This window comes from Mytilus trossulus, chromosome 8 (genome assembly GCF_036588685.1).
Source record: "Mytilus trossulus isolate FHL-02 chromosome 8, PNRI_Mtr1.1.1.hap1, whole genome shotgun sequence".
NCBI lineage: Eukaryota > Metazoa > Mollusca > Bivalvia > Mytilida > Mytilidae > Mytilus > Mytilus trossulus.
In genome coordinates this window covers 30,376,870-30,389,797 of record NC_086380.1, presented here as the reverse complement: position 1 = coordinate 30,389,797, position 12,928 = coordinate 30,376,870, and the positions used below count along the sequence as shown (strand labels likewise).

Here is a 12,928-nt window from a genome sequence, read left to right as displayed (position 1 = left end):
AAGTAGAAACAACACTATTTTATACCTTTGCTAAATTTTTTGAGAGTAAAACAATACACCCTACAACCAAAATAAATAAAAGAATCCAACGTCTTCTAAAACTTTTGTAGTTCAGCATTGGCATGCAAAACTGTGGCTACCAGATAAACAATGATGACTTCATATTTTCGAATTTTAAAATTTTTCGACAATGACATTGTAAAACAAACTGAAATATTTGTTTTTCAATATTTAGTTGCTTCTTTTAATTAACAACTAAAATATAACAATCGAAATTAAAATATATGGGATGAAATAATAACATAGCTTTGCATAATTTTGTTAAAATCTTTTGGATTGGACCAATTTAGATTTTTGTCCAATCAAATTCCTTCTTTCAAAGGGATACAAAAATATATTCTGAATTTTGACAGGTGCGAGGAAATGAAAGTAGACGTCACTGTAATTATGCTGCAATTTATATACTTTTTGTATGTTTATGTCAGATTCCAACAGTACAATACTACCAATTGTTAAAATTAGAGATTTAATTAGTGCCAAACTTCCAAGAGCTATGCGAATTCATTGAATTATTGGATAAATGACAGCAAACCAACAACACAAAAAAAAAAGCCCACACACTCAACCAAAAACTTGTTTCTTCAGGTTTAGATAATGGCATACCTTAGATAATTGAAAAGTGCATTTTACATAATATTCGGTTAGTTTGTCCACACAATACACTTGATTATGTTTCTTTAGCCCCTTGATTATTAGATCACCATAAAAAATTGCATCATTTTTAATATGGTTCATCACATTTATGAACTGGTCACTACTTTGCAGACCACATAGGCAGATCCAGGGGGAGGGGGCAGGGCCCCCCGTTTTGTGGGAAAAATGTGTTGATTATATAGGGAAGCACTGAAGCATGACTGGAGAGGCCCCCCCTTAGGTCAGTCAGAGGCCCCCCCCCCCCTTTTTTAGGAAAAGTTCTGGACCATGCATAGACAAGTTCTCAATATTTAAGTTAACTGCAAAAATTCCAAAGGTAAAACATCACACCAAAGGCAGCAATTTATTTCTGACTTCATGATGTCTATCCATAATTAAGAATGTATTAACGAAAGATAGATTGTATATGCCTATATTTTTTTGGATACATCTTTTGATTGAAAAAACTCTATGTTCCTTTCCTGATGGCTAGTCAAACATTTAAAGGAATTACATACATGTATCATTACATGTACCATCAATTAAAAAATTGATATCTGGAATAAGTTTTTCACAATAATAACTACCATGACTACAGCTGACAGAGAATAGTGATTGTAAAGTGAAAATACCCATTCCGCACTCATTAAAAGACAGTTGTTTAGATCGATTCCCTTAATTAAATGTATATCTTACCATATGCATTGTTTCAATTTATTGATTTAAAAGAGGGGAGAAAGATACCAGAGGGACAGTCAACCTCGAAGATTGAAAATGAACTGACAACGCCATGGCTAAAAAATTTAAAAAAAAAAACAGACAAATAATAGTACACAAGACACAACATAGAAAACTAAAGACTAAGCAACACAAACCCCACGGAAAACTGGGAAAGGTGAACAGATCCTGCTTCACATGTAGCGCCCATCATGTTGCTCATGTTATTTCAAACCCATTATATAGTCTCACATTTGTGGTGAAAAGGGTAGTGTCATAATGGTCAACCAACTCAAGATGATGTCTGTTAAATTTACAAAAGGATGATTTCAACTTCACTTTAAGTTGCTTAAATTTGCTGAATTTGTATATATATATATTTTTAATGAGAATAAACAAATTTCATCAGTTTTCCACAACATATTAAATAAATGTTTATTGTCAAAAGATCATTTCTTTTATCATTTGTTAAACAAAGTAATCCTTAGATACATGTAGTCATGACACTGCTAGTTACATAATTTTTAGTTTCCAAGTTGAAAAATAACATTATTTTATATCATGTATATGACATTTAACAATGTTCAAGACATAAAATAAAATGATTCCAAGAATGATATTTAAAGCTTTTAAAAATACAATATAGCATTTAAAGTGATTATGATTGTAAGTTGATAAAGTTTTGAACATTTTCATATCAGTTAAAATTTCTGTCTTTTTTTTCCAGGTTTAAAATTAATATGTAACTTCATGTCTCACAGAAGGAATATGACTGAAAATAATTCTAATCAGGCTACAATGGGCTCCAATAGTAATCAGAATTGGATGAGGTTAAATCTGCCCATCAATAACACTGGAGCAATCTCAAATCAGGTCGGAAATGCCGTTTCTGGCATAATGCCAACAATAATGGGACATAATCCACATAGAATAGTTGTATCTAGATCGTCTTCGGTTGATGCCAATCCTTCGCAACCAACACCTGTTACACAAACTAGTACTGACAATGTTAATAATGACTTTGTACTGGATTTAAACAGACTTCAGCATAATCCGGACCCTGCACATTCACATGACTTTTTACACCAAGGACTACAGATTGATCCAGAGAGCCTTCAGGATTTTGGATCGGATGAAAATATGAATGAAAATCATGAACATTCCCATGAGAGACGGACTCCCCCGCTGACTCATCTGTTGTCTAACTCTATAATCTTTATTGTTATTGTATTGTTTAAGTTACTTTCTGATCATATTTTGGGTAAGTGTTCAATTATTCTCAATTAAGAAAAGAAAGGGGTATGGAATACACATATTTTGGGTAAGCATTCAATTATTCTTCATAAAGAAAAGAAAAGGATAAGACTTAGACATATTAGGTAGGCATTCCATTATTCTCAATAGATTAGCAGCAAGTACAGACATCACATTAATCGTGTTGATAAATGTTGCATTATTCATGTTATTGTCAGTTATCAAGGATTTGATTAGATCCAAAAATTTAGAATTGAATTCACTGCATGAGCATATCAGTTTAGGTTTCAGATTTTAGTAAAGGAGTAGCAGCAATAAGGCCCTTTTTTTGCCCAAAAATTACTGCAAATTTAAAAGTTATACATATTTTTAAATTACGGAAAAGTATCTAAGGTACGAGGTATTCGGAATAACAAAACAATTTTGTACATTGAACAAGTTACCATGGCAAAAAATCATGACATAATTTGCTTATTTTGTAAAATTTAGCGAATTCCTTTTTTTTCATCAAATTTTTAAGAATATTTTAGATTGAAAAAGTATGTGAGCATTCAACATGTTCAAGAAACAACTTTATATTTGGTGAGTTCAACTCAATTCAGAATAATAAGTTTTTTAATTACACTTTCATATTTTTTACAGGTGTGGTTGTGTTTCTCTGTATGGGTGTAACATTTATTTATGCAAATAACAAACTTCAAGGCTTAGTTCATCAAACTTCACTTAGGGTAAGTAAAACATTGAAAAAATTGATTAATAATTCTGTGTAATTCCAGTGCAAATAATGTTCCTAATTCAAAGAAAAATGTTTGAAAGTTTAGATACAATACTGATACTATATATTTAGATGTAATGGACCAAAAAGGATTTAAATTTAAAACAAAATATGTTGTATAATACAGGAGTTTGTTTAAAGATTTGTTTTTAATTTTGGAGAATATTTCTTTCCTAAATTACAATTTCTTACTTGTATACATACATTGTTTTTCCAGTTTGAATGGGTTTTCGCTAGTCATTTTTGGGCCTTTTATAGCTTGCTGTTACATATGAGCCATGGCTTCATAATGAAGACCATACTTTGACATATAATCATAATAATGGTTTACTTTTACAAATTGTGACTTGGATGGAGAGTTGTCTCATTGGCACTCTTACTACATCTTATATCTAAGTAATTGGTTTCAGATTCAGTCATTTCTGTTTTCAAACTCATTGAGAATAATCTTCTCGAATATTTGTTACTGCAACAACTACATTAATTGATGAATTTTCTTTTTCAGGATGTGAATCACTTTCGGTATATATTCTCTTTCCTACAATTAGCTGGATTGATGGCAGCCAATATGGCTACTGTGTATTACGTCTTCAGAGACCAAGAGTTATGGAAATTGTAAGCATAGAATATACATATGATATATACAGCATACTTTTATGTTAAAAAAGTGGTTGCATGTGTTTTTGTGATAAGTTACTTTTTCTTCTCCATATGATTTAAAAGAAATTTTATGATATGCTATATCATGTATATGAAAAAATGAAGAAGTGTACTCTTTAATGAAACAGCAACCCAATAACTAGTCCAAATAATTATGACGTCTAGAAAGGCTGTTATATTATATGGAAAATGTAAGCATAGCAAATATAGAACTTATTTATATGTTAGAAACAGAGGTTGCATGATAAATAGGATCTTCTCCATATACCTTATAAATTATGAAATACATGATATGCTTTATGAACAAATAAAGCAGATGAAGTTTACACTTCAATGAAACAGCAAACCAATAACAAAAACAAAAATAAACATCTATAGGTCAAAATGCTGTCTAAACAATAGACAAATGTCAAACTTTTAATTGTACAGATTTTAAACCACCACCTGCATGATTTGTTTTGTGAATTTTAAAATAATAAGTAATTAGTATCTTATTTATAGTACAGTAACCATGGTAACTGAGGATACAAAGAAATTTTCAAATTGAAGTTCAGGGACAGATATGACTTACATTTTGATAATATGTATTTTTAAAACAGATTCCTAAAATTAGATGAAAAATATTAAAATTTAATTTATTTTTCAGATTGTTATTCCAGATGCCCAATGGTTGGACGGCCGATTTCTGGTTATTTTTGTGGATGATGGTGGTCACAGATTACATTTTAAAATATGCCACCATCATATTTAAATGTCTGATATCTGTTGTTCCATTCAGTAGTAAGAAAAGGGTATGCACTTTGGCTATCTTTTACTTAAAAATAGAATAATTTTTCATGGCCCCACAAGATAGTAACCGTCACTGCATGCCTCAAAATAGCAATTGAAACAAGTGGCTAATTTGGGCAACAGTGTTAAAATTTACTGGCCAATTCCAAGTTTTAGTGGCCAAACAATTGAATTAAGTATGCAGTTGTTTTAAACAAAATTGGTAGCTAATTGTAAAAATAAGTCCACATTGGCCACTGTTTAGTTGACAAAATTGAGCAGTGGCGGTACAAAAACCTTACTGTAAATATTTTATTTACGAAACAGTCAAATTGAATTGATAAGACATTTTATATTGTTATGATTATTTAAAATATGCTGTAAATTTTAATTATTATTTTTTTATTTCCAGGGAAAGTATTATATGTTCATAGAACATGTGATGCAGTTATACAGATTAGTTGTTACAGTGTTGCCATGGTTTCACTTCCTGTCAGATGATGTGTCTTTTATATTTGCTGCTGTTTTATTATTAGTTTATTTTATATTTAAGGTAAGAATTAGCGAGTTATATCAAATCTTTTTGTATTGTTTTTCACTAAGCAACTGAAACTGTATACATGTCAGAACAATACATCTTTAGCTATTTGAAAATCTATCCTGGTTGACTGGAGAATCTGCCCCACTTGAACACTTTCCACTGTGGCATCAAATTTTCTATTATGATTTCAAAAATATATGGAAACCTTTGTGATGTCCAGTAATTATGGACAAATAGGGATAAGATGTATGGTCTGGAAATATTATCATGCAACTGAAGTAAATGTTCTAAGTTTAACATTTATCAATAATGAACTTTTGACAAGGTCAATACATTATTTATGGACCTGTTCAGATTATATTGACTGATGACATTTTTTTTATTTTTTTTATATATTAATAATGTACATTTTTACTAGGAAAATGACTTTCAATGTTCTTTATGTGTATTTTTTGTTTGTAGTTTGCAAGAATTTTAACATGTTATTGAAAATAAATTTTTTTTTAACTTCATCGCTTGTTGCATTAGCATTCTTGTATTCTTATTGTCTGCTTTTTTACATAAAATTCTTGAAATCTCCTGATAAACTTGCAAACTTTCTTTTCTGATGCTCCTTCCTCCATGATTATTTTGTGTGAAGTCATGACGTAATAAATTTAAATTTAGTAACATTTTCATATTGACCACCAATATATGTATATAAAAAAAGAAACATAGCGACAATATATGTAAAAATAGAAACACAGCATCAGATACGTAAAAAATCCTTTGAAACATGTGATCCTCATATCCAATGAAAACAGTAGAATGCTACACCATATGTAATATTTGAATTTATATTCAAGTACATGCCTACAAGGGCAGAAAATCCACAAATTATTCAATTTAAAAAAAAATTGTTCAAGGAAAACATATAATTTAAATCCATTGATGGTAGTGGTAATTTGCAGTCAACGCATTCCTATATTTTTCTAACAAATGAGCTGCATCTTTGTTTTTTAAGGTGATTCATAACTATACAGGGAGAAAACTCTGTAAAAATCAGCATAACTTTTGTAAACACTTTCTATGTAAAGGGAAATATTATGCTTCTCAATTATCAAAATTAGTGTTTGTTATATCCAAATAAAATGTTTCTGATGAAAGAGTGTGGTTCAAGTTTATTGAAATTTTTATATTTTTGTCAAATTGTTTAAGTATTAACATATTTTGTCAAAATTTTTTGGAAATTAAACGAACCAAATTAGTTTTATTTGGGTGTTTGGTACCAGCTTAAAACACAAATTATCCTGGTTTCAACAGAACATATGTTGTTGTAAATACATAACACACATCGCCATCAAATAGTGTTTTCAAAGTAAATAAATTTAAGCAGTAATTTTAATGAATTTTGAAAGTAAAGAATTCCTTAGGAAATAAATTAGAATATGAGAAAAATGAATACTGATGAAGTTTTTTTTTCATTTCAGCTAAATAATACAATGGTAAAAATCCAAGATGTATACAATGCTGTTGGTAGACTCAGAACAGATATTGTAAGTATTTTTTTTACAATATACAAGAAAGGATTTTCCCAGTTAAATACTATGCACCCCCTCCCCCTAAGGTAAGCAAACTTTTTAAAATTTTATGTGGGTGGTTGTATTTTAAAAAAAATACCAAAATGCAAAGGGAGTGATGCTCTAATTAATTCTTATATCTGTGGGTGTTTGGGGTTAAAAAAAGTGAAGTCCTTGGGGAGGAGGGGGAACATACTAGTTTCTGGAACAGCCCTAATGATTTGATTTATGTGAAAAATGCGACAGGATGAATGTCACCAAATATTGTATTTGAGTAAAAGAAGAGGGACGAAAGATACCAAAGGGACAGTCAAACTCATAAATCTAAAACAAACTGACAACGCCATGGCTAAAAATGAAAAAGACAAACAGAAAAACAATAGTACACGTGACATAACATAGAAAACTAAAGAATAAACAACACGAACCCCACCAAAAACTAGGGGTGATCTCATGTGCTCCGGAAGGGTAAGCAGATCCTGCTCCACATGCGGCACCCGTCGTGTTGCTTATGTGATTACAAATCCGGTAAATAGTCTAACTCGGTAGGTCATATTCATGAAAGGGAAGGGGATTGTAGTTACGACGTAAGGAACATATCCGATATCATTTGTGAAACGGTTATTCCATAACGGTCAACCAACCCTTATTCAACATGCTGAGAAACCGAATGTATTAACTCTTGCTGCATATGCTGTCATTTAATAATAGATAGAAAATTTAAAATGTGAATTTATATATGTCTAAAGTTAGCATTTCTTTTAAAAAAGATATTTTGACTGACAATGCTTGTTCGTGCTTTTATTATATTCTTGTAATTTTTACGTTTTAAGAAACATGAATTGAACACAATATGTTTGTATTTTAGTCCTATGGAACCCGACCAAGCCAAAGTGATATAACATCTAGAGAAGAAAGTTGTCCCATCTGCCAAGATGATTATAAAGATCCAGTGATGTTGGCTTGTAAAGTAGGTATTTCTTCTTTATTATCAGTTAAATTAGTGGTTTGGCTGGCAGAGTGGCACATGGGGTAGATCACATGATACCTTGATTGCTGGCAGAGTGGCACATGGGGTAGATCACATTATACCTTGATTGCTGGCAGAGTGGCACATGGGGTAGATCACATTATACCTTGATTGCTGGCAGAGTGGCACATGGGGTAGATCACATTATACCTTGATTGCTGGCAGAGTGGCACATGGGGTAGATCACATTATACCTTGATTGCTGGCAGAGTGGCACATGGGGTAGATCACATTATACCTTGATTGCTGGCAGAGTGGCACATGGGGTAGATCACATAATACCTTGATTGCTGGCAGATTGGTTCAGATTATTGGTTAGCATTTGACTGTGTAGTGATACAAGAAGTTGATCTGCATTTGCCTGATTTACTGGCAGACCTGGTTAAACATTAATTACTTTTCTACAATTGAGATACAATATTTCTTTTTTTTTTGTGCTATTTTCACATTTCTTGAGGGGTGTTAGAAAAATATTTCTCATCACTAGTGAAGTATCTATTCTCAGCTAATGATTGGTCAAAATTTGGTTATGACGTTAAATTTTCTTGATTTCTTCTGAATTTCCTATTGTGACTTCCTGAAAAAGTCAACAATGCCTGATGACGTCACACATAGAAAACACAACTTTCTGCAAATCTTTGGAAAGGAAGGACAAAAATCATAAGAGTAACAGATTCTACAAGTTGATGTCAAATTTTTTATATTTTGATATCATAATTGTATTTTGATGTCATAATTGAATTTTGACCAATAAGAATCTAAGATCAGAGAACCAAATGTTGATTATAAAAACATTTGTTTTGGAAAGGATAAATCTGATCAGATCAAAAGTTTATTTTTGGAATATGATACCAACTTTGATGTATTAATTGTTTATTAAAACTTTAATACATAGTGACTGACTAAAATCACAAATACAGGAACTTAAAAACAAGTGGCTTTCACTTATTACATAAAAAAATAGTTATTCACACATATGAGTTTATGCTTGTTTATATTTTCTTATTTTCTTTTTGCAGCATATCTTTTGTGAGAGTTGTGTTACAGTCTGGTTTGATCGAGAAAAGACATGCCCGATGTGTAGGACTCAGATCCATGCTGAGAATCCAGAGTGGAAAGATGGATCAACAAGTGTCCACATTCAGTGGTATTGAAACGTCTGAATAATAACATTAAGAAATCAACAAACTCGTAGATTAAGAGATAAAAGAGACAGCTTAAAATATCTGTAAAAGTGTTTTGGCATTGATGGATGGGGATTATTTACTGTGGATTCATTTATTTTCATTAGTACGAATTTTCTTGGATTGAGGAAAACGTACACTTTTGTGGATATTTAATTTTATCTTTTTTCAAAATCTGCACTCACAAAATCAACGAAAATTGGTTTAAATCAAAAATAAAAGAATCCACAGTATCAGAAAAAGTTTTTTGGCATAGATTGATGGGCAATAACTGTGGATTTATTTATTTTCAGCGCAACCAATTTTCTTGGATTAAAGAAAACTTACTTTTTCGTGGTTATTTGATTTCTTGTTATTGCCAAAGTCTATAACCTTGAGTACATATGTGAGGGAGGGTAGCCAGGATCCTGATCTCAAATTCCCTGTCTTAAAAACACAAAATCACGAAATCCCGGGCTTAAAAACACGTAATCTCGAGGTCCAGAAAATTCAAAAACAAGAATTCCCGGATCCCAAAAGGGTCAATCCCGAAATCCTGAGCTTAAAAACACCCGATCCCGGAGTCCTGATAAATGTCCTATCCTCCCTCATCTGTAATTTTGTTGAACACTAAATTTGATGGTTCATCTGTACCATCAAAATCCACAAAAATTAGTATCAAACAAATAATAAGGAATCCACAGTACGACTTTAGTGTTATAAACGGTAGTGGACACATTTGTTATGCCCCACCTACGATAGTAGAGGGGCATTATGTTTTCTGGTCTGTGCGTCCGTTCTTCTGTCCGTTCATCTGTCCGTTCGTCTGTCCGTTAGTCCGTCCGTCTGTCTGTCCTGCTTCAGGTTAAAGTTTTTTGTCATAGTAGTTTTTGATGAAACTGAAGTCCAATCAACTTGAAACTTAGTATACATGTTCCTTATGATATAATCTTTCTAATATTAAAGCCAAATTAAAATTTTGACCCCAATCTCACAGTCTACTGAACATAGAAAATAAAAGTGTGAGTTTCAGGTTAAAGTTTTTAGTCAAGGTAGTTTTTGATGAAGTTGAAGTCCAATCAACTTAAAACTTAGTACACATGTTCTCTATGATATGATCTTTCTAATTTTAAAGCCTAATTATATTTTTTACCCATTTTCACGGTCCATTGAACATGGAAAATGATAGTGCGAGTGGGGCATCCGTGTACTTTGGACACATTCTTGTTTTTAATTGTTTTCTGAGGAAAATAATGTATTGCATATAATTGTTATTATAATTATTATATTATAATTAATATAGTGTCAAAAATATGAAAGTGAGGCAAGTATTTTGCTCTTTTATGTGAATTTTGTATGTACTGGTATATATTCACATAAAAAGCTAATGATTTTGTTATTGGTAACATTTTAAATAAAAGTAAACTTGTACTTTAACACAATACATGCATAACCTGTATGTTACCCAACACATTGTTTATTAGTTCATAAAGGTCAATGTTTTTAGGTCATGTTAAATTATTAACATTTTTTACATGTTTGCTCCTTTGTGCAAAGTTGGAATGTATATGACACTACTGTAAAATGCCTTTTCACATACAGAAACAAGAAACAGACCTTATGAGGGCTGTATAGCCAGTCAAGGTGATAAAACAACTCCCATCATAATCAACAAGTAACCCAGTGTTGGATCCAGGGGGAGGTTTCTGGGGGTTGGAACCCTCCTTTATTTAAATGATCAATGTATTTGAATGTGAAAATAAAGTTGGACCCCCCTTTTTGTCCTGGGTTGGGAATCCCCTTTTTAAAATGGCTGGATCCTCCCCTGTAACTGATGTGATATATATAGTCCTTGATTCTATGGGCATGCATTGGTATTTTTAAATTTTAAATATTATATATGTTTTTGAAAGCTTATCACTATTATGAAAATAATCGTATTTCTCAAAATCTTCATTCTACATAAAGTAGTTTTATAAACATATATTTAAAAAAAACTCTTGATCTTCCTGAGGGTATGTCAGCTTTTAATGTAAAAATGTTTGTGATGTTTTACTTGATATTTACAGGACCAAAAAAAAAAACATTTTTTGTTATTTTACAGTGCATAAATCTGTTATTTTAGGTTTGCAGTCAGCAAACCGATGCCATATAAAACATATATTTTAAATCAGTACAGTTATGTCATAGTTCACTGTTTTTAATAATCATGTTATTGCTAAGAGGTGATATTCCTATTATTTCCAGTATAATATGTTTACCAAGTTTGATTATTTTAATAAATTGTGTTTTTGTTTTGAAATTATGTTTTGATTATTAAGAATTCTAATGAAGCTACAAATTTCTTTGTCCTTGGTGAAGGAAGTTATATTTTGTTAAGAACCACACTGGCTCTTTAAACAAATACACAAAGCAGATATCATCTAGAAAAAGCAGATATCATCATCCAAAAGATTTATATAAAATTATGTCTTGGATTGTGTTTAAAAAAATACCTATTAAAAAGAATAAGTTTATGCATATTGTTGAACCATGTTTCTTAAGCCCCATTAATGTGCATAATGTCTTTTGGTTTGTGCATCTGTACATTTGTCCATCTGTTCATCTGTCTGTCAGTGTCTTGCTTCAGGTTAAGGCCATAATATATAATAGGTTTGTTTGCCCAAATGCTACCTACCCAGAAAAAGGCTGCCTACTCAAATTCTTTTATTGTCCTGATTTGAAGAAGTTTTTTTTAATCAAATAGGCATGAAGACTAATAAACATCTGATACTTCAGTTTCTTTTTTTGAAAAAAAAGGAAATGCCTACCTACCTACCTACCCACTGTCTCAACCTTTGGGTAGGGTTTGGGCAAACAAAAATATTTTTCCGTGTGACTTAAAGTTTTTGGTCAAAGTAGCTTTTGATGAAGTTGAAGTCCAATCAACTTGACACATTGTACACATTTTCCCTATAATATGATCCTTCTTATTTTAATGCCAAATAAGAGTTCAGACCCCAATTTCACGGTCCAGTGATTCATAGAAAATTGGAGTGGGAATGGTGCATCATTGTACTATACAATACAATACAATACAATACAATATTTTATTAACGTCTCACCTTTTACAAAGCAATACATAACACATTGCTTAAAACAAAATACACATATGTAAAAGCCATTCATATAGAATTATGAGAGACGATTATTTACAAATTCGAAACAAATTTCACACCGCTTAAAACATTAAAAATGGACACATTCTTATTATTTTATGCAATTCCAGCTGTTTCTTTCAAATATATCTGTTTTTCTTATGGTTGTGGCCTGTTGTCTTTTTCTTGAGTGAAGACATATTTCTTGTATCATATTCCACATAGTGTATTATCAAAAAGTGATACCAGAACTGCATTAACAAATGTTAACTTGATTGGCTTTTCCAGAATCATGAGACGAATTTAAGACATTTCCATTAGCTATTGGTAAGGTCATTGGTAACTTTCAAAGGTTAAGACCATGTAGATTTCATCCATGGAAACTGACATATTTGATTTCATTAATATACAGAACACTCAAACTTCCTACCTGAAAATCTTCTTATTGCCAAATTTTATAAAATTCTGAAGCATACAAAAAGTTTTATAATGTCTGATGATGGTCTCTATTATGACAACACATATCTATTGATTTATGTTAACTTGTTCGAGTCCTGATCATGCATGAAATATTTGCCACTGGAGGTTAAGCAACTAACAATCAATCAATAAAATGTCTGATGTTAATGTT

At 31.3% G+C, this 12,928-nt stretch overlaps 1 protein-coding gene across 2 annotated transcripts; it reads left to right on the top strand.

Annotated features, from left to right (window-relative positions):
- The first annotated feature begins 357 nt into the window (after positions 1–357).
- Positions 358–11,462, top strand: LOC134680795 (RING finger and transmembrane domain-containing protein 2-like). 2 transcript variants are annotated; one of them, XM_063540030.1, is made up of 9 exons: positions 358–441; positions 2,138–2,671; positions 3,307–3,392; positions 3,945–4,054; positions 4,746–4,890; positions 5,280–5,420; positions 6,878–6,943; positions 7,836–7,937; positions 9,017–11,462. In XM_063540030.1, the coding sequence occupies exons 2-9, from the start codon at positions 2,161–2,163 to the stop codon at positions 9,149–9,151; spliced, it is 1,296 nt and encodes a 431-aa protein (XP_063396100.1). In that variant the 5' UTR covers positions 358–441; positions 2,138–2,160; the 3' UTR covers positions 9,152–11,462. The 2 variants fall into 2 exon arrangements, with proteins under 2 accessions (XP_063396100.1, XP_063396099.1); XM_063540029.1 differs by having other exon boundaries at positions 371–470.
- Positions 11,463–12,928: the final 1,466 nt, after the last annotated feature.

What these genes read in the sequence shown, in the direction of transcription:
- LOC134680795 (XM_063540030.1), top strand. Translation starts at nt 2,161, where the DNA reads ATGTCTCACAGAAGGAATATGACTGAAAATAATTCTAATCAGGCTACA. An exon ending in ACTTTCTGATCATATTTTGG is followed by an intron (nt 2,672 to 3,306) that starts GTAAGTGTTCAA and finishes TATTTTTTACAG; the next exon opens with GTGTGGTTGTGTTTCTCTGT. An exon ending in CAGTGATGTTGGCTTGTAAA is followed by an intron (nt 7,938 to 9,016) that starts GTAGGTATTTCT and finishes TTCTTTTTGCAG; the next exon opens with CATATCTTTTGTGAGAGTTG.